At 38.8% G+C, this 22,958-nt stretch overlaps 1 protein-coding gene across 5 annotated transcripts in view; it reads right to left on the bottom strand.

Annotated features, from left to right (window-relative positions):
• Positions 1 to 8,557, bottom strand: part of SENP6 (SUMO specific peptidase 6) — a 70,859-nt gene extending 62,302 nt beyond the window's left edge. For 2 of the 5 annotated variants that reach the window (XM_064707419.1, XM_064707422.1), the window contains exon 1: positions 8,159 to 8,557. In XM_064707419.1, coding sequence (XP_064563489.1) covers positions 8,159 to 8,207 — 49 coding nt within the window. In that variant the 5' untranslated portion in view covers positions 8,208 to 8,557. The remainder of the gene's footprint in view (positions 1 to 8,158) is intronic. The other 3 variants (XM_064707418.1, XM_064707420.1, XM_064707421.1) reach the window with 2 other exon arrangements.
• Between the last annotated feature and the right edge of the window lie 14,401 nt (positions 8,558 to 22,958).

Below are 22,958 nucleotides of genomic sequence, written 5' to 3'. Positions count from 1 at the left end.
ACACAGGCCAGCTCGCTAATTGAACCTAGTTACAAAACTACTTTTCAAGAAACAGCACTCCAAAGACAGCTAAAGCAAAACACAGAAGTGACGGCCACTTCTACCCAAAGAAACTCCTGCTTACCTTGATCTCTAAGTTGTTTCTATCACAGAGCCTTTCTTACCCCTAATGAGCAGTGCCTTTTACATCTAATATAGGCTTTGCTACATGACAAAGAACTTTTTAATTTATCAATGACAGTTTTTTGTGGTATTTATCAAGTAAAGATTCAGCGACAACAGACCTGCCTTATGGCAGAGCTACAAAATCTCCATTGAAGTTTTACTGTCCCAGGGCCAGGTATATGCAATCACAGTGACCAGGGGGCCAGCACAGTCCCAAAGTTGCCTTTTGAAAGTTTACTCCCAATTGTAAAGGATCCTTAAATTGCCTCTTAAGTAGTAAGCCTTGGTAAAAATAAAATTACAACACACTCTATTAAACATTTCTACAAGTGAGCCTCAGAAATTACCAAGGCAATTGTAAATATGAAACCTAACATCTACAGCATAGTTCAAATTCTCATCTAATGGGCTCTTGAATAATCTTTCTGTTAGACTGTCGTATTAAATTCTGTCATCAGCAGGATACTCATATTTTGCTAAATGAGCCATAAAAATTGTACATGTCAAACAAATACAACATTATATCCTATGACATTAATAAAAATACATCAGTAGAATGAATTTTAGTACAAATGAAACAACTGTATGACATTGAATAAAAACATACTCATAAAATAAATATTTTGCAGCTGTTTCTTACAGACATAAATTTCTAAGATTACATATTATTAATCATGTCATAGAGTAATATGTTTAACCACACCAGCAGAGTATTATTGGTATTTTTCATTCCTAAAACATTGTTGTGGCAAGTCTTCTAATAAAAATAAACAAACAAACAAAACCTCACAGAGACATGAGCAGGGAGACTTTCCTCCAGCTCATATGGTCTGAAAACAAACAAACAAAAAGCCAGGAGGGCTCAACGCAGAGTTTTGAATCATCACTGCTCTTCATCTATAATCACTCAAGATGAACTCAGAGAAAGATACCCCAAAGTCTTTCACTCCAAATTCTTCTTTCATAGGAATTACTGGGACACACATGCAGAAATGTTTCCTTGCCTCATGCAGCACTTACATCCCTTGCCTGTTAACAAAAACTTTTTAAAGGCCTGCTGACCAACCTGAGAAGAAATAACCACAGCCTGTTAATTTATTCCCTCCAGTCTCCAACTTTCACCATAACCCTGTTCTTCACAAAAGATAACCTGCTATTTAAAATAATTGTTTCTCCTTGGGCAGAATAAAGCTGCTCTTACACTAAAATACCTAAAATTACAAAGTTTAAGCTATGTAATACACCTTAGCCTGACTTAACAGATCACCAGGCAGAGATGGAACAGGAAATGTGCTATTATTCTCACATGAGAAGAGAGGCTGTATGCTCTCCCCCACCCAAGCCATTGTCCTGCACCTACCAGTTACCCTTCAATGAGCAAATTCAACACAAGTTTGGCAAAGTGCCAACCTGGCAAGACACAACAGAGCAAGTTCCATCTCTCTGGCAAGAAAGTGGTTAAGTTTCCAGGGTGGTGGAGAGTACATGCAGCTCTGCTTCCCAACTGCAGTCACACCCACTAACGTGACATTCAAACACCAATTCTGACTTAAGGTCATCTTAACCTGAAAAGGTCATCTTAACCTGAAAATATTAGGCATTAAGCATCCTAGGCTGCTAAACACAGAAACAGAAGTTAGGAATACATCCTTTTAAAAATTTAATGTGTAAGATAAAGCTGCCAACAAACTTAATTCTATATAATAAGAAAAATAATATTCTACTAATGCTTTGATTCTCTTCATAGAAATTAAGTACAGAGCATTAGACAGATTTCAATCTATGTAAAACTATCATTACCTTCAAAAACTGAAACCAAGTGAGTGCCAAAACATGGGCCAAAAGAAAGGGACTTAACACATGTCCTCCCCTCATTCCCAATGTAACTGCCTTTTAGAACTGCCAAGATAAGAAAATTACATTTGTCCTTTTTCCCCAAACCCAGATTTGTTCCTGGTATCTCTACAATATCCTCCACCACAACAGCTCCATTTCTGTTTGGTTTCTCAGGCTCCTGCAGCACCTTAAGCTATCCTGCACACTCTTCCACACCTTTCTTTGCAACACACAGGTGAAGGTATTGGCTGTCCTGTGCCCCAAGCCCTCTCCCTGCCCTGACCCCTGACTGCTCAGCCACTGAAGGAACAAACACCAGTGAGCAGCAAACTGAACCATGCTCAGGCAACACTGAAACCTGCACTTCAGGCATACTGATTTTGACTTCCCTGCTTAATAGAGTGAGCAAATTTCACAGAACTTCTGTATTTTTACCTGTAAGGTAAATTGGTTAAAAAAAAAATTACCTTTACACGTCTGTAAATAGGAGGGGTTTAAGTTTTGGAAAAATAAAAGTCATGCTACTATGTTTGTTAGAAAGCAGTAGCCAAGGACACTGAGGGTGGTAAGGCACTTGCAGAGGCTGCTGAGGGGGTTGTGAATGCACCAGCTCTGAAGTGTTCAGGGCCAGGTTAGATGGGGCCTCCAGCAATTTGGTCTAGTGGAAGGTGTCCCTTCCTATGGCAGGGGGTTGGGAATAGGTGATCCTGTTATACTGGGAAGGAAGGAGGCAAAATTATGAGATGACTCAAAAAACCTTCACATTCTTACAAAGCAATATTTAAAAGTGGCTATTCTCATATTATAGAATCTGCTACAACATAAAACACCTTGGTACTCCTCAATTATGAGACAAAGATAAAACTATAGACTAGGTGAAGTCTGATACTGCACCAAAACCCATGTGCAGTCTTCCAGAAACAACAGTAATAAAAGCCAAAGTTGCTGTTGAAACCATTAAAATAAATAATCTATTTTGTTTTATCCTAGTACATAAAACAAGAAGGGAAAGACTGAAATATCTAAACAGGTTCATATCTGTACAAGCATGACATCTGCTAACTGTTGATGTTTGCTATCCCACCATGTATTAATGTTACTACTTTTGTTATTACTATTACTTCTTTATTTAGAGTTACATAAAGAAGAGTGTAAAGATCTCTTTTAGCAACATTCTCTTTTTTTTTTTTTTTGCCACTAAAACTCACCAGAAATTCTTAACTTTTTTCTGAGGAAAGAGCAGTGCTTTACTACCAAATCCAAGAGCCAGAAATAGTGGATGAGGCATCCCAAACAAGACAGTTAGACCAGAAGTTTCTATGTCCCACTTTGAGAAAACTTATAGAGCAGGAGTTACTCAGGAAAAATTACCAAATACTAAATGCCTCCACAATGAAGACCAGAAAATTGTGCACAGATACTTTACTTCAGAAAGCTCAGGACAAGCCTGGGCTCCAAGAATCCTGTCTCAAAATGAAGGAGGTGATGATGTGGAAGAGGACTGGCACACAGGCTTTTACCTTAGAAGGTGCTCCCAAGCATATTGCAACACATGTTATAGAGCAGTAATAGATAAATTAGGTTTATTTTTAGTATCTTTCTGCATACTTTAAGAAGCACCCCATCTTTCTTAAGACTTCATGCCACCTATCACCCAAATTAGTCTGGCATGTATAAAAAAATAAGACAGTAAGAAATGTTTTCCATTTGACTTTGTTGAGGAATAGCTCTCAAGAAGTGAGTTTCATTCACTGAAAACAACCTGTTACTCAAGTCAGAAGGTTTCCTATTCTGAAAACCACTGGACAGGACAGTTGAACATTCTTCAAGTCTAAGAAGATGTATGTGAAGTGCTGGAAAAAAATCTGAATGTGTCAAAGGACTGGGATATATAGAGAAGCTGTGGAAGTCACAAACTTCACACTTTGTCATTTAAAAAAAACACTCTCAAGAAAAACAGAAGAAACAAGCTGTCTGGACATTGATGGGACAGATGCAAACCAGAGAAGAATTCAACAGGACGAAGTAGGAGTTCATATAGACACAGAAGATCAATGATTCCTGAAACAACATTTTCAAGCTAATCACAATCTCCATTAGATCACAAACAAAGCACCACAGACTTATTAGAGACAATTGCAACTATTAATAATTAAATTTCACTGTTAAGAGAAAAATAAAGAGAAGAGTCTTGCAGGTAGAAATGTTTCAAGTGTTCTACCTGAATATAAATTCCACTCTACCCTCCTAATTTGTATTATTCCAGCCAGAGATTTCTCAGTATGATTAAAAACAGAAACAAAAAAAGAGAGGAGGGGCTTACCACCACTTGAAAAGGCAAGTCTGTAACTCTAATACACAAAAGCTGCATGTTTCTGTACCACCCCAGAATCTCAGCTACCTTTAAGAAAATACATAAGTCTACAACTCTTGCTTTGGTGAAGACAAATCTTTATATGTGAACTGAAAGAAGAATAAAGCAGTCTTCTGGAGGCTTCTGGCAGACAACTGTGAAGTTTACACTACTGCTGCTAACAGGTAGACCACATAGTTTTGTTTACTGTTATTGCGAAACCTGTAGCCAAGAAATAGGAATGAAAATTGAGCAAATTCCTGCCACGACTGCACTGAAATATCTCAACAGCTCCAATGCTAGGGACTGGCAACATTCCTTAGAAAGGAGATCCTCAAAAAGAAAATTCAATACTGGTTCTCGGCCTCACTACTGTAATCACCAGGAGACTGAAATAAATGATAGGAAAGAATACTACATTTTTCCCTTCTTCTTTTGAAGTTTACCTATTATCTACTGCATAAACATAGGTAAACTTAAATTTCATGTTGGAAAAGAGAAATTACAATTTCCTTGCAATTCAGTAATAGTGAAGGAGTCAGAAAACAAGAGTTCCTGCAATTTTTCTCCAAGGTTATGATCAACAGTACTGTCCATTCCCATATATTTAACATGCCTCCTACCATAAGTCCAAATGAGTTTGCCTACCATTCTTTATATTTTAGACATGACTATCAATTAAAAAACACAGGAACTGTTGCAGACAGTTCACTAAACTTCTCCTCCTCCACATCAGGAAAGAATTCTCATGTAAGAGAAAGACTTTGTTAGTGCAATTTCTGCATGTTCAGCCCATAACTTGAAACATCACTTTAAAAAAGCAAATTCAGAACAGTTTTACTAATTTCACTTGCATCTAGATTAAATAACAAAAATAGAGTACTTTCTACACTTCTAACAGTCCTGGCACTTCAAGTGAAGTAATCATACAGGCCCTGTATATCCATGTATATGTGATCAACTATTATCTGCTTCAGAATGGTAACAAATGTAGCTTTAAAGAGAGTCCATGACAGTCCTAGGGATCTTCTTCACATTTCCATTAAACAGTCTATATAATACAGCATAAAAAATTATGCACATCAGATACAAAGAACTGGACAAAAAACATGAATCACTATGAATCACCATGTTCAAGAATGGTATTACCAGAAAGGCAACAAATCAATCATTCAAGGAACACCCTTCTAGAAAGACCATTTTGTTTTTACTGGAGAATAGAATAATAAAAATGTTAAGAGGAAGCACTTTTACACTAGAATGACAGACATATTTCTTCACAGTAACATCTGTTACACTATATGAAAGAAAAGCAGTATCTCACTGGACATGTGGAATCAAAACCAAAATTCTGAACAACTGTGATACTGAAAAGTAATTTATTTCACTTAACTGTGCATTTATCTTGAGTCTGACTGATAGTCAACATAAGCAGGACAGCACCAGAAATGTCTGTGTACCTGTATGCACACACACAAATGCAGGTGTGTATTTAACCAGCACAGTGTCCCTTAGACTGAGCTGAACCAGTGACAGAGCTGGCATCCATTTCACCCAGACTTCTTCTATTGTGCAGGGATGGACAGAGGAGTCTTGCCCCTCCCCTTTGCCAGTCTTTCAGAAAACACCTCTGAAAACATTAAGTAAACAATTTTTTGTTGTTGCTTACACAGCCTTCAAAGGACTCCCTGAAACATACACTCAGACAAGTTACAGATGCAGCTCTAGGCTCATGTATTAATCACCATCATCCAGCAACAGAAGCTGCCATATTTCCTACTCTACACACTTCAATCCCCTTTTTTGTCCCCACTATACTTGTCCCACAAATCTGGCAATCTCTTGCTTGCCTAGCCTTAGGGTAACGGTGCTTCTAGGTAACATCATTAGGCTGAGCTAATATGCTACCTTTCCAGACTGCAGATTGCCAAAAATCTCATGTACATATATGTATTTATAGATTTTCTAGGCCTGTACTTTTCCTATAAATATCTCTAATAAGTACCTATCAAATAACATCTGAAAGCCTTTTCCCTTTGCTTCAAATCAGTACAGATTTTACCAGCTCTTACTAAATCTGCCCAAGTGTGACTGTCCCATTTGGACTTGGGCCACCCCAATAAATTTTCTGTCACCACCATCTACACTAGATTTTCTTCACATGTGGCTGAACTCTTAGGATTTCTATCACCTCATCAGTCCTAAAATGAACATGTCCCCAAACAATGGGAAAACACAAAACCAGCTGCTAACTCAGTTCACCCATCGTGGAACACTGAAGGTTCAAATGGAGATGCTATCCAGTATTGTACTGCTCCTGCTGCTGGAAGGAGAACTCACAAGCAAAAAAAGCGTGAATATTGCATATGAAATGCATATTCTCTCAGCCACCTGACCAGCCAGCAACTACTCAAGGTGCACAGAGAAGACAGTGACAAGTCGTCACCTTGACACTTTTAGCTGTCTGCGCAAACCTCACCACAGTCTGTGGTGACTTCAGGAAAAAAATGGGGTGTCTGCATTTCACCACCAAATCCTTTAAAGGCATAAGGGAGGTACCGTGACAGCTGTTATTACCCAGAGTTTCTGAACATCAAAATTCCAGATTAATTATTCAAAACAACATGCAGTACTTTGTTCACCCAGTATATCTATTAAAGAATATCTTGTCATAAAAAGCCAATATCCAACATCCTGCAGCAAGAGAAAATCTGCAAGAGGTTACGTTCTGTGCAATACAGGTACTGAAAATCTCCCATGCTAAACTTATTCCTGACTTGAAAAACTCTGCTTATGAGGAATACTTAATTTCATTAATTTTTCTTTGTTATCATTGCGGTAATTTGGCAGAATTTACCAGACTACCGGTCCATGCCATCAGGACATGTGCTTATAGCAATTCTGCAAGACTACAGCAGTAATTTTTTGATGTATCAATGAAACTGTAAAGACTCAACAGTTTAAAAATATCCCCATATCAGGAGGCTTTTTGCAGTATAATTGAAAGCTTTATAGTGATAAACAAAAAACCCCTCAAGACACCAAAACTGTGTACCAAAAAAAAAAAAAAAAAGGAAAAAAAAAAAGAAATAAAAATAAAAGAAAAAGAAAAATAAAAGAGTCAGAGCTTTACAAATGCAAAAGGTTTCTTTCAAATGCAGGTAATAAGGTAATAAGGTTCATCCTCCCCTTCGTACCACAATTATAAGCATTACCCCCCTCACAAAATTAAACTCAGTCCCAAACCTTTACAGGAGCCTTTTAGGAGCAGGCGAAAACTTATTTTATGGTGGGGCCAAAGCTTTCGGGCTAGGCCGGGGCCTGGGAGCGGGCTGAGGGCAGGGCAATGCAGCCCCGGCCTCCCTCCCTCCCACCCGGCGCTAACCCTGCCCGCCGCCCCCAGCCCAGCGCCCGCCGAGCCGCGCCGGAGTCCGGCCGCTGCACCGACCCGGGCTGCTCTCGCCGCTGCCCCGACAAAGGAAAGAAACGCCGCACTCCCGGCGCCTCGGAACAGTAAAAGAAAGAAAGAAGGAAAAAAGAAAAACGAACCAAATCGCCCTCACTAAGCCCTCCCTGAAAAGCAGGTCTCTTTTCACCAGACTTAGGCACGGCAGCCACCCTTCCCCCACCACGAAGCCACCTCTCATTGTCGTCGCACCCAAAGGGGACCCATAACCCCCACCCCATATGAACTCACACGCCCGCCTCCCCCATTCCCCAGTTTGCGCCGTGCCCCTTTACTGGTCGCCAGAAGGGAAACGCGGCTCGCGGGCCACATTTCCCTCCCCGCAGTCTTGCACGCACCTTCGAGAAACAAGCTGTCTCTGCAGCCGCCGCCGCCGCCACCGGCCATCTTCCCGCTGCCGCGCAGCGCTCCCTCACTCCATCGCCCAGCGCGGCGGCGGGGCCCGGCCCTTCCCCCGGCCTGCCCGCCCCCACTGCGGAAGGCTGGGTGGCTGACCCGCAACGGCGGCACTACCGCCGAGGCCCGGCCCTCTCCCGCTGCCGGGCCGCGCTGCCTTCCGGCCCCTGCGCAGGAGGAAGCGGCGGCAGCAGGCCCGCTCCTCCCTCAGCGCGCCCGCCGCTAGATACCCGCGAGCGGCCGCAGCCGGGCCCGTTGGCGCTCGTCGGAGCAGGCGGGCCGGGCCGAGACTCCGCCGCACGCGCCCCCGAGAGCGCGGGAGGGCGAGGGCTCGGAGCGCGCCGCCGCCGCCAACGCTGAGCTCCGGGAACGGCGCTGGCCTGCCCGCTCTGCCGCTCGCCCGCCGCGGGAGCCGCCGGCTCTCCCGGACCCGGCACCATAAAATGGCCGCAGCAGCGCTGCGCCCCGCCGTACCTCGGGCTCTCCCGCTCCCTCCTCCATCAGCCTGGAGGCAGCAGCTTTCGGGAGACCAGGAGGTGGCTCGAGTAAAATGAATGAAGTTAGAGCAGAGCGGGAGTCCATGGCGGAGCGCTGCGGCCCGCCGGCCTCTCACCTCCCTCAAGCTCGGGGGAAAGGTCTTCGCAAGATTCAAAGATTCCTTTTAATCTTAAAATATTCTGTGGCCTGATCGTATTCAAATCCAAAAGTTGGATTTTGTAAAACGTACAGCGTTGCCACGCCAACTAAAGTGAAATTGCAAGTCATGGCCTTAGGTACATTTGACTTTTAGCTTGTATGGTTTTACATTTTGAAAAGCTTTCCCGTGAGGCCAAAATACAAAAAAAACCCCCAAAACATACATCCTTCAGAAACTAAAAGCTAGTTTATGGCATTCTATAGCTAGGGAAAACCAGATACTCCTTTCTGCAACAGGTTTTTCCAATCTGGGATTCTACTGACTCCGTCTCTCCTCCAACTTTACTGCAGAGTTGGGGATTCTCATGTCTAGAGTACCTGGTTCCCAACATTTCTAACCCCTGAAAAGTCATCTTCCAAAAATCCTCGAACTGAAGACTTGTTTGTAGACTGAAATCCTAAATTAGGTCAATTAAAGCGCTTAGTGCATATAACAATTAAAGGCTAAAAAGGAAAATTGTTGTTTTCCTTTAAGTCTTCTAAATTTGGTATTTTTGTTCCTACGTGCACCTAGCATGTTTGAAATACTTCCAAGAGTGCTCAGTTTTTATGCAATGGAGAGGCAAAGAGTGATCTGGAAGCCAACAGATGATGTCAGACTGCTGCCCAAGTGCTACGTCACACCACCAGAGCTTGCAAGTATTTAGAAAGAATCCCAAAAGCTGTAACGCTGCTGGTAAATCTACGAATCTCAGTCTTCAAAATCTCCTTAGAAAAAAAGGCTTCCTGAAAGAGAGATCATAGACTATCCTTGTTTCATTAGTAATGAGGTTAACAGGAAACAATTAGGTACCAGCTAATTACAGAGAAACCAAGAAAATCATCTGTTCAATAGAAACCTAATAGTTAAAAAAGAAAAAAAAAAAAGGAATTTAGAATCTGATGTTTAAAAATACCATCTTGTATCTCAGAGGGGCATTGTCCAGTTAAAGGATTTACTGCTGAGGTTACAGCATTAATCCACCAAAACAAATTCTTATTGATAGTTGATACTAGACTGATCCAGGCCTACACAATTCTACACAATTTTTTAAAAACTAAGGATTTAGAGTTATGAATTATTTGAATAAATGTTTAATGCACAGTAGTGGATTCATTAATGGAGGTATCAAATACAGCTTCAGAGTTTTAGTGAACTGAGATGCAGTGTAGATTAAAATACCCTTTTAAAGTAGAAAGGATAAGGGAATAAGCTATCAGTGTTAATCTAGATGCATGGTTGATTTTGACTTTTTGACTGATAATTTGATATACACTTTTTTATGGAAAGCACCTGCCCAGAATTACATCTCATTGCACTGTTCGTTTTTCCTTTATTTTGAAGCTCTTTAAGGATGCAAGAGGGTAGAATATAGTCAAAACTCTTATTAATAAAACTTTTATTAGTAGTCTATTCTCAACCTTAGAGTGGTTTGTTTTTTCATTTGAGAACTATTTGTGAGGGAATGCAATACTGAGAGCACTCAATTCTTACAAAATCTTTTCAGATCCTCTTAACTTTGCCTGGAACCAGAAGATTTTCTTCATGTAACAGAATGAACAATGAGAAAGAGAAAGTTAGTGTTCTTCTTCCTGCTGAGGGAAATCTTACAGAATTTACTGAGTTTTCTTTCTCTCTGAAGGAAGAATTCTATTGTGTTCACAGAAGAAGAGCCCAGGGATGACCTGCATCAGGTCATTGCTTCCTGGCCTTTAGCATCCCCTAGAAGCTGACCAGTCCCACTGTGGGTAGCTCACAATCACAGGCCAGTGTAAGATCCAGAATTTACAAACACTTGCCTGTGCTCAGCTCTGTTGGCACAGCTCTGTGTAGCGTGGAAATCTCATTACTGCATCAGAGAGTGATGAAGAATTTTTGTCTCATCTTTGAAATCTATTTTTTCCTTTTCTTCCCAGAATGAAAAAGATATTAGTAATTAATGTGGCTTAGATGATTCAGTATTGAAAATTACTTTACAGAAACTGAAAAGGTTTTTTTTCTTTGTATTTCTGATTCTTTCCAGTTACTTCTTGTTTCCTCTATGTTTTTGTAAGGTTAGCCATGATAATGGAGGTAGCTATTTCCTAGAAACACTAGTTCCTTGCTTAAGGAATAAAATGGAATTGGGATTGCAGTTTTACAGCTTCTGTTGTGGTAATGTACATTACTTAGTTTTCTGTACTGGTATGAAAATTGAATATAGACATTTAAGGGAATTTATAGGCACCTTGAATTTTTTTTTGTTATTTACAACCCATGAACTTCCTCAATAGACTATAAGTAACTTATTTAACACTCCCATTTTTCAGGAAGTAAGTGTTCTGGAGTGAAGTTAGTTTTCACTGTTTTTCATTGTTGTTCTTTGAACTGTTTCTTGAACATGTTAATGAAACACAGTCTGTGTTCTCAGTTTTAAAAACTGTCCTCATGCATGTCCTCTTCTTGCTGTCCTCATGACCTGCTGCCTAGTTTTTTTTTCCTTAGCATTTTCAAAGTGAAATCAGATGTATTTCTTGCATTACAATATCTTGTCATTAAAGTTAGTGCTTTAATTTCAGGGGTTGTCTCATACTATTCCAGGATAGCTGGCATACTGCAGGTAGCTCTTCAGGAATGTTTCCAGAAGAAAGAGTAGTATTCATCTGTGTGCTAGGACTACAGTGATACATCAGGATGTGGAGAAGGTTTTTTGTTTAACTGTGGTATGAAAAGATAGATTGTCAAGTAAGTAGTAAATAACTAAGAACTGCTTAAGATCATTGGGATTTTGTCTAAACTATTTTCCTAATTCTTTCCTTGAAGGAGACCTGTTTTTTGAATCTCACCAACTTAGCTCAAAACTCAGCCTGGTGCGGTTGGAAAATAACCATAATAAACAAATACCTTTTAGGTTTTCTGCTACTGTTAGAAACATTTTGAAATTTAAAATGGCCATTTTTCATTTAAGTATCTTTTGCATTTGGTCATTATTGCATTAGAACTATTTAAAGAGAAACAGTTTTGCTTTAAATCTGCAAGTTCTCTTACTGGGCAGTGAGATAAAGCAACTTGCTGGGCTAAAAACACAACAACTAATTAAGCCTGAAAGTGAGTTTTATGGGTATAAAAGATTCATTGAGTCAAATGCCAACATTGTTATCTACAACATAGCATTAGATATTACTTTTGGAAATAAAAATTTCATTTTGCAGGGTTGGGCTACATTTGGAAAGTTGTTTTTTATAGAGAAAAAAAACTTGGAGAATTTGTTGCACAGTCCAGAACCATTACTTCATTTACATCTCTAAATAGAAAAATAATTATGATCAGTAAGGAGAAATAAAACATTATAAAGGAGAATGATTTCAAATATATGCATGAAATGATGCTATAGAAGAAATAGCCAGTTATAAATCAAATATATTCTGTTGGAAAAACGGGGTAATCTTTCATATTTTAATTATTTCCTAATGAGGTACATAAGGTAAATGTACATTAAATCTTTGAGGCAAAGATTTCTTTTTAACTAACAAAAGACTAAAATGTTGATAGTTTTCTAAGTGTGAAAAGGGGAGAATATAAAAGACTCGAGGAAAATACATTAGATTTAAGATACATAGAATATACTTTCCAGTGTATATTCAAAATGCCAAACTCACTTTATCATATTTTCTCTAAGTTTCCTGTAGCAACACTGTTGTTAATCTGAATTAACTTTTATTTCTTTCTGGTATTTTTATGGTGATGGTCTAAGGGAAATATAGTTTTGCCAACAGACTGATGAAATACATTTATTGACTGCATTTCAACTTTAAGATTAGGCAACAGCATAAATTTTTTCTTTGTCTTTCAGTGTAACTGTTCCATTATTTTACTGATAAGAACAGAAGTTCTTTCTGATTTAAAAGGAAAAATATAAAATATTTCATTTGTCATCCTAAATAGCATGACATAACCACAATGTAGTCTTTCATCTACCACCAAAAAAAAATGTATCTACAGCACAAAAATGCTAAAATCAAAGGGTATGCATTGAGAAAAATAAAATAATAGACATTTTTCTACAATAAAAGTTAAGCATAAATAATAAAAACATAGCAAGGCTCAAACTGTTACTAAACGCATGTCAGGCATCCAAAAATATCAAGCATACAAAACATATATTTATGCACAGGGTCAGATCTTGTCTGTCTAATCTCTTGCTTTTCAAATCAATGGGAAATATGTCTTAAGTCAACTTCCAAAGTATGTTTAAACACATTTAATAGATACTGAAACTCGTTTTGTATGAAGTTTTACAGAAGCCATTCTCATGATCACTTGTGGAGAGAAGTACAGGTTAATTGCCAGCTAGCAGAACTTGCAGATGGCCTTCCCTTAAAATGGTCTCACCATTAGAAAGAGAAACTGTTTTGTAGCTGGTATCTTTGGAGATCCTTTGTCAATAACCATTGGCTTTAAGAAGATGGCTTATTTAAACCAAATGCATGTAGTAAATAGAACACATCTAGTTGATATATTGATATTTTTCAGCTGGCTTACACCTCTTAAAGGAGGATCACCTTTTCCCTGGCTGTTTCATTAGATGCCTATGTGTCTGGAGCTTTAAGAATACTTGTGCCTCAAAGCATTAAGGCAATCTTTTAGGACAAGTTCTTACATGTTTCATATGGGATACTTCTGTATATATTGGAATCATGTTTCTAAAAATAAACTCAGCTGGAAAATGGCAAATATTAACCTGTACACATACTTGCAAAAATACATTCTAAAGCAAAGAAAAAGGTGACATTCCTGTACCCATGAACATGACCCATGGGGTTGTAGCAATCATAATGAAAGCAGAGGGGAAAAAATCACAGCGTCCTTCCTGTTCTCAATTTGCATTACTTACTCCCTTACTGCTCATGCTGCTGCTGAAGACACCAGGTTTGTTCCTTGCAAATTCCCCTTCTAATCAGAAGAACTTCTGAAACCTCTTTCATAATGTGTGTAGGAGTTCAGAGGTCTGGGCTGGGAAGATGGATGTGCTCCTGTCAGTGCACTGTACTGCTTAAGTTCTGTAGTGGCTCAGTCTCATCTGGGAAGTGGAGCCAGTTAAAGCTTACATAACAATAACCATACTGCAAGTAATAGAATCCACATAATACAGGATTTGAAAGAGATAAAGGGATAATTTCATGTGTCCTTCTGCCTAGATTTATGACTTAAAATGTCACTAGTATATGCCCTTAAAAGTCTCAGTTTAAGATTGATCTTCAGTCTCCACAGATAGTATACTAAAACAGGGGGAGTGGGGAATGTCCATATTAACCTAAACAATCTTTTCTAGAAATGGTTTTCTTCTTCTTCAGTTAGAATTCACTGTGCACTTTTTAGTAACCTCTCCATACGGTGAGATTGCTGTAGTGTATCTCATCCTTTTCTGCAGGTCCTTCAGTCTTCTTTTATTTATTATTTTCAATCTCACTGGAGTATCTTGTTTATCTACTTGTCTGTATTTAAAGGTGGGGCATTCAAATCAGAATGTAGTACTAATGTAGCTCTCTCCAAAACTGAATAGAGTGGAATGGCTACTGTCTCCTACTTCTGACATACTGCAATTCCTTCAATATATCCTAAAATATTTTTCAACGAAACCACAGATCATGGTCAATCTGTAATCTAGCACAAACCCTCCATCCTTCATTGTAGTGTTGTTCCCTAGCAGCTGTATCTCAATTTCTGTCACTTCATTTGATTTCTCCATCTAAAGTGTCTGGTTTTCTACATTTCTTTGCTGCATATCATCTTGTTGGTTTAAGTAATTTCTTTTAATTCTAATCCTGTCCTTGACCCCTTGTTAGGTGCTTGCAGTACTTGGGCTCTGACAGTGAAAATAATAGAATTACATTGAGGATAAACCTGTGTAGGATAAGCCTGTGTAGGTTCAAGTGCCTCTCTCAGACTGTCAGGGAAGCACACTGAAAGTGCATTTTTCCAGCTTTTTTCCTGGTTCAGTTTTAAGAAGTCATACACAACAGTTAATATCTTACTGGAGTCAATATCACCTGCTTTCTTCTCTCCCTATTGATTCTACATTCCAGCTATTCCGAAGATGGACAGAGCTGTAGCATGACATCAGAGCTTTTCAGTGATTCTCAGGAGACTGGAATACAAGTTCCAGAGATCTGTAAGAAGACATTTACATCTGTGTAGACGTCCAGAGTGTTTTAATCTTCTCAGTGTTTCTCCTCAAGACGAGAATGGCCTTCTGAGACATTATTTCCCTCTGTTAGAAGGATGTGGATGCCCACTGCTATTTTTGAAGAAGTCATTTACATTCTTTAATGAAGTTATATCCTAACAGCACCAGTCCACATGAAATGCTGGTATACATGCATTGTCAAATGCCAGGTGTGCTTGGAAGTCTCAGACAAGATGAAGTTTTCTCCAGAACTGTAACTCAATTAGCCCCTATGAAATAAGATGCAAGAAGTATTTGTGGTGTAGAGTGTGGCCCTGATGCAGTCTGTAGAGAACCTTTATTGATGTTAAGCAGTATGAGCCCTGAGACAGAGCAGGTTAAAGAAATTAAGAGTTACCTTTGTGGGCCCAAAGTTATACTGTATAAGGACATCTTAGTGGAAGGGGATGTTCTAACTCACAATGACTTGTGACATCTGTGGTATTTGTTAACAAGCTGTACCAATTTGTAAAGTGGCCTAACACAAGCATTTGTTTTAACTTTAAGGATTCTCCGAGTCTTTATGCTCTTTGATAAATGACGATGTCAGTCATTAAGTGTCTGTCTTTGATTCATTCCAGGCGTGTATAATCTTTATCATTAGCTGCCTGTATAAAAACAAGATGAATCTGGTTGCTCTTGGTGTGTTATTCCTAATGGATACCATGTTATTCCTAATGGATCTCCATGTTCTTCTTCAAGGAGATGTAGCTGTTAAAAGTCAGAGGCCAAGAGGCTGAGACATAGTTGGAGCCAGGGAGTGGCTGCTGCCACTGTGAGTCCTGTCTCAAATCCTTGGAGCCCACTAAAATAACACAGTCATTCACATTAAAATATCAGTAGTATTGCTGTTGGTTTCATCAAAAGCTAAGGGGAACTTAACTGCTGCGAGCATAACTGTTATGTGACTGCCTGCAGACTTTTACAGGAGTGGTTTATGCTGTGTTGGTGTTATTGACCGTTTTACGCTAAAAATGCTTGAGAGTCACTTGAGCAGTTACTTGTCTTTTCTGGAGCCTGAGGTCCACATCGATTTGCAGCATATTGTGAACATATGTAAGCATATTACTCAGACTGTTTAGTGCTCAGAAGAAAGGTAATGCTCCTTTTAATATTATGAAGACATTAACCTGTATTTCTTTTTGAGAAAACCTCGTAACTTGTGATTAAATTTGCTTACTTTAATACATGGAACTCTTTAAATTTGTGTGAAAATAATCTAGATCACAAACACTGTTTTCTTTATTTTCAAACAAAATAAAGATAGCAAAACTAAACAGTTTCAATCAGTTTGAAGATATATGTATTTTGACCTAGGGTCTATGGTTGCTACAACAATGTGAAACTTTTAACAGACTGTTCAAATTATGGTTACCATATGAGAACATTAAAGTGGAGCTGACCTATTATTAATGTCTGTCCTGTTTGTTGCCTGGTATTATAGAAATTAAATGTATTGGTTTTCAGCACAGAAAAGTTTTAAAGTGCTGTATCAGTTTTCATCATAAAAATTCCAGACTCTACCACCCATAAAGATGAATAAAGATTGTAATCATTCCAGGGAAAATTCAGCAAGTTAAATATAATCTTCTTAATAATAGATAATGTAATTTAAAGAAAAGAAAACTAAATCTTATTCATGACCCTCAACTAGATTTACAAGAGGAAAATCGTCATTAAAATCATCATCATGACACTTGAAATGTCCTGTGAAGAAATTCAGTGTTGTAAAATGTTTCTAGTTTGTAGAATGCATGAAATTTTGTTGTTTTCATACAGCAGAAGATTTTAAGATGCTTTGGAACAATATATATGCTATCTACTCTCATTTGTAGGATTGATTAACAATATTTTCATAATTTGGGGGTATTTTGAGTTATATTACTATCCTTAATTAGTATATTTTACAGCAAACTGTCAGCTACCATTTTCTCCTCCCCAACAGACAGACTCAACCTTGTTTTCAGAATCTCTTTATCCACTTTCCTCCCTGTGGCTTCTGCACTAAATGCAGTCCTTCAACTTCTGTCATTGCTCATTCTTCCCTTCACTCAGTCTCCCCTAAAATCCTTTCCTCTGGCTCTTTCCTTTCATTCAGTTTCTGTTTTCAGCTTCTTTCCATCTAATCTCTCCATACCAAAATCCCTCCCATGCCTCCAACAGAGACTTCTCCAATCCTTTTTGTCCCACAATTGCCACCTCATTCTTGCCTTTTGTTGCGGCTCCCTCCCACTGCTGCTTCTGCTATATTAGTTTGTTAGGATCCATGGTCCATATTCAGTAATGGAGGATAGTGTTATCTGAGATTTAGCTAGATGAGTAAAAAGAAAATCTTGCCCTTATTTCTTGAGAATATTTTCCTCAATGCCATGACTCAGTTTAGTAATAAATCAAATTCTTCTCTTATGTATTAGCTAACACATATAATTCTGTTCGTTAAAATGTTGCATACGTACATGTAAGACTGAAACAGCATGCAAAACAAATTTCATACTCAGTGCAAAGAAGCTCAACCAAAACATAATTAATGCAACACAATGTTTGAGATTTTAAGCCAACAAAAGCCAGACCATTTAGAGCTAAGGTTCCCATAGCAACCTTATTCTGTCTCCTCCTGTGTCTGTGTGATAGGGTCTTTTTTTACATGACCACATATTGCTAGAGAATGGGCTGTATTATTCCATAAATAGAACATCAGTTTAATAGGTGAGTTAACTGCACAAGGTTTTGTCAAATTCTGTGTCTTCAAAGGAAGTTATATCATTGTGGCTTGTAGAGCTACTGTACATAGATAAATACTAGAAAAAAAATTATGTAAGCTGCAACATGTTGTTACAACATCATTAACATAAATCCTGCCTGTAAGTGAATTTTTGGCATGTTTTTAGTTTCCCAGCTATCCATTTGCCTGTGTGTATTGGCTAAATAATTATGGGAAGAAAATTGGCGGTATTTCTTGAAAAATAATATAAGGATACTGACCAATTATAAGTAATTCTTTTCAGGGTAGGCAGCTACATGGAATCATGTGGGAATTCAAAAGGGGCAGACTTTAGGGCCTGAAATCATTGCATTTCAAGCACTAAAAAAATGGGGCCAAAGTTGTATGTACACCTCACAATTTCTGTACAATTTAGGGAGGTGGAAGAGTGTCTCCAAAAAATGATCCAGTCCTCCTGAGCTGTGATATGCCCTCTGCCTGTTTACTCCACTGACTAGGCCCAGAGATACCAGTCGAGATTCCTTCCTTGCCTAATTTGTTGCTTCAAGTCAGATCAATTCAAGCTATGTTGTCCAACAAAAAGTGAGATTTTCAGATAATTCTGACTGTCTAATGTGTCTTTTGGGTTAGATCCAGGAGTCTCCCCAGACTGCACTGATACCAATGTCTTATCAATGATTTCACTTGACAATACAGATATGTTCTGAATTAAATAGGACAACACAGACCACTTCTTTTGAGCAGATACGAAACAGTACTTTGATTATTCAGGGTTTACATGGAGTGCAGAAAGACAAATTATACCTTATTTGACCTAGTATTGAAGTGATGCAGGCAATAACACCTGATTTATGTGTGAAGACTGTTGGAGGAACTTGACTTTGCTCATGTGTGTATTTGAACCAGCAGAGACAGTTAACATTGATCCCACTCTCTACATTCTTCAGCTGTGATATTTTTGATACAAGACTGTCTCAGAGAACATGGAAATGTATTTTTAAAGGCATTGGACAATGTTCCTCAGCACTCAGCTCATGAGTTTTGATTTCTACTCAGGATGCTGGGTCCAGGCACTGCTGCTCAAGGTAATTAAACCTTAATTTTTTGTTGGTTCTGGATGAAGGTGAAAAGTTGAGATCCCTGGTAATTTTCCTGCACCCTTGAAATGTATGTTTGGAATTGGAAGTGTTCTGTGTGGCACTGATACAAAACTGTGGCAAACCAGAGGGCAATCTGGTAATTTGGAGAGGATTTTAAACCAAGGATAATACAAAGAAAAACTCTACCAATACAAAAGAGAGAAATGTAATCCATTTCCTCAGTTTTGCAAAATATGGCTCAGGGCTGCAAAATATGTCTTTCCATTAAAAAAGACCTACAAAGACCTGGTTAATGTTTTGAAGGTTGTTAGAAATGAAGTGGATGGATACTGCTAGCATTTAACCACTGTTAGCTCTGAAGAAATCTGACACTCAACAATTAGATGACTGGCAAATCCCTGAAGTATCTGGTTTCCTGTAATAATAAATAGACAGGAATGAGATAATATGTCCAAACAGAGGTGGGTAGCAGTCTGAAATATTGAACCGTTTCCCATAGTTATTGTACTCAGGAACTATTCAAATAATATCCTCTTTCTTACAGGAATGTTACAAAGCAGTAATCCCATTTTGCTCTGCTGGATTAAACTTGGTAGGAACTAGTACATTTAATTGTAAAATCTTCATTGAAGATAGTAGTGGAAAAAAATTAAGATTTTTTTGTTCACCCAAACAAAAAAGCAAACACATGAGATCCTAGGGATCTAAATGGCCAGAATGAGCAGATTTCATCTAGACACAGTTTGGTAAGGCAAAGTGAGGAAATAGCTCAGTTGAAAACAAGTAAGTAGAAACATAATTGGGAAAAAAACATGATAGTTTAAAGTGTGCAAGTGTGTGACTGCTTACAAGCTCATAGCAACTGCCTGGAGAAAGTGAATTTTGAAACAGGACAAGGAGATATCTTACAAAAATCCCTTGTTTGGAGAGCCTTCCGGTGGGATTTTCTGGAGCAGCTCCAGGTAATGTCCACTCCTGGCAGCTGCCCAACGTCACCTCACTGCTGCCTTGGTGCCAGCCAGCTCCAGGGGCACTGAGTGGGCACAGCACTGCCTCCCTCCTCTCCTGTAAATGCTGGAAAGCGGAGCCACACCTCAAAGAAGGGCTCTGGCATTGCTCTGCTCTGAGTGCTCCTCGTTGTAGGTAAAGGGGGGGGAAAGATGGAAAGATCTTTTGCGGAGTGCAAAAATGTGTTTGCAACTGTCTAATGAAACCTGGGGTTACTGCTATGGTTAAATATAGACACTGTGTTACTGGTTGCCATGTTACTTGAAGAGAGCAGTTTGCAAATCCAGAGACCATAAGCATTATTTTCAGTTGAAAACTCACAGGCCTTTTCTTTTTTTCTTAGGCAGCTGGTCAAGCCATTCTTATTTTCCTCAAGCTATTTGTTATGAACTTCATAAGAATCAATGTTTCCCTACCATTATTCATCATGTAGGATATTTGTAAGCATATTGGTCATAGCACTTAGATTGCTATAAATAAATATATTAGCCTCCCAACACTTAGATTGAGATGTGTAAATGAAACTGGTATTGCAAACAACAAATGCAGTATTTCAATTTCTATAAAACAGTAGTAACCCATAAGCAAAAACTGTACTGAAGAGTATTTTAAATTACCCATAATTTATATGTACCTCTAAGAAGAGGTACTGCCAAAGGTAAGCGCAAAGAGATAGTTAACTTTATTGTCATCATTTGCCTTTCTTAGGCCCTGATGCTGTTCATGATGCTTTTACACTCTGCAGGACATTAACAAGGCATAATGTAATGGCTTTCTGATACAGATCTCTTTGGTTTAAGCAATAACCCCCACTTCTCCTTAGACGAAGTCAAAAACTAGCAATTTATGTTTCAGAGGTAAAGGTTTGTGGATGCCTTTCTTCAGCAGAGGTTAGGATTAATTTGCTAGAGATCTACCATCAGTGACTGTCTGAGACATGCCTACTTCTTAATTGGATCCGCTGGTACAATAATTACTATTCTGTTTGTAACAATAATGTAACTGAAAATAAGTTGTTTTCTCATAGATCAAAACACTAAAGATTAGCAATGGGGTATCAGTGCTGTAAGATAAATTAACCTAGCACCATGAGATAAATTAACACTCAGAATAGTGTTACTAAGTACCAGCAGTCAGCAGGAGAGAGGAAAATCCAGTTTAACCTCATTTTAAATTGATCACTAGTACCAGACCTTGAAAGAAGTTGGTAGAGGTAATTTGGTCAAGTTTCAGACAGAAGTGCTTGAACTCTCTCAATAGTGGGAGCAAGGAGTCAGTGGATCCTGAACTGGGAGGGAAAAGGTAACAAGAATGACAGAGGACCAAGAGATCCGAATAAAGCTTTTAAGTCCTTCATCAGGACCAGTTAGTAAATGTTTTGGAGAACTGAACAATTTATTTGGGCAATTAAAAATGAAGTCAGAAAATTAGTACTTGGTCTTTATGTTTTTATGAGACATCTGCGTAGTACAGATAATACTGACTGATGTTTGTGAAATGTGTGGATGAAGCCAGGTATTATTAAGAACAAAATATCTCATATATATTGATCTCAAAATATTTGTCCTTAGAAGTAAGAATTCTCCTATTAATTCCATTATAGAAATAAGTGTCTGTTACAGCTAGCTGGCCCCTGAGAAATCAGTCTTTGAACTATTCACAGCTTCTAATGCCTTAAAATGTTCCTAACAAATTAAGAAATACAGTTAAAGAATTAAAGCAACATAAGCACTGACAGGATTTGTCTTTCATGTTTTTAGACGAATGCAGAACTGTAGTCTACATCTAAGCAGGAGCTCTGTCATTCTTTTATGTTTAATGGAGAGAAATAAGCACTTCTGAGGTATGACTCATTTGAGATGTATTTAGCTATCTACTTTAGAATGAGATGAATTGCTTCCTTAAATCTCCTGTTTCTTTTAATTTACTATAAAGGGTATCTAGATGTCTAGCTTGGATGTAGATTTCTATAGTGTAGGAGTCCCTATTTGAATAGATGAATTGTATCCTGACAGACTTAGCAGAAAATACAGGCTGGCTATCTGACTTCCTAAATCACACATAAAGCCCTACTCTTAAAGAAGAAAATACTGGATAATGTTAGAATTCTGTGCCCTCTGCAATTGTCTCCAGATTAATTTAAAATTTTATTCCTTTCCTCAGTGATTTTCTGGGCAGCTGTAGGAATGAGGCTGCCATGAAACATGCCATGAGATATAAGAAGGGATTACCATGGGTGTGATGGCTTTCTGACAGGTAATCAGGCTGAGGCCTAATGACCCTTATCACTGCAATGGAAGAGAGACTGATACTAACTTGTCACAGATACACTCTTGGGCAAGATCCACAGCATTTGTAATCTCTTTTTGTAACTATTTTACATATAAATAGTCTTCCCCTCCCTTCCCTTCTATAATGGCAGCGACAGGATATTTGACTACAGTCTCACCTCTTCCAAAAGTGTGACATGGCCCCCCCTCCATGTCAGGGGACAGAAAATAGCATCACCTTGCAGACAAATTGATGGGCTTGCTCCTCTGCCTTCCCCAAAGCAGTGATGCCTCTGTTAAAATTTGCACCTCTGACTGTATGGGCGCATACTCCTGAGCACTCGTACAGAGCACGATACGCTTATTTTTTGTAAATCTAGTGAATCTGTCACCAGAAATCTTGGTTATTATAATAAATTAAGTTTAGCTTTACCCAAACACCTTTAATGTTTCAGGACTAGCTGGAAAGAAAGGGGGTTTATTTTCTGCCATATTTCTGTACTCTTAATGCAACAACAGGTTGTCCCCTAAGGCTTTTGGACTCTGATTAATGTTCAGAATATGCCTGAATGTCGGGCTGTGATTAGACAGTCTTTCTGTGCCAGTGCTGAAAGCTGATTCAGCCTCACACTGCAAGGGTTCTGAGCCAGCTGAGAGCGCCTGAGTCCAGAGCCTGGCTTGGCCAAATAACCATGCCACTGAGCAGCCTGCTTAGCCCTGGCGTGGCACAGCTTTTACTGCACTCACCCGTGTCTTGGTCA

This window comes from Zonotrichia leucophrys, chromosome 3, assembly GCF_028769735.1.
Source record: "Zonotrichia leucophrys gambelii isolate GWCS_2022_RI chromosome 3, RI_Zleu_2.0, whole genome shotgun sequence".
In the NCBI taxonomy this organism is placed as follows: domain Eukaryota; kingdom Metazoa; phylum Chordata; class Aves; order Passeriformes; family Passerellidae; genus Zonotrichia; species Zonotrichia leucophrys.
This window is presented reverse-complemented; position numbering and strand designations above follow the sequence as displayed.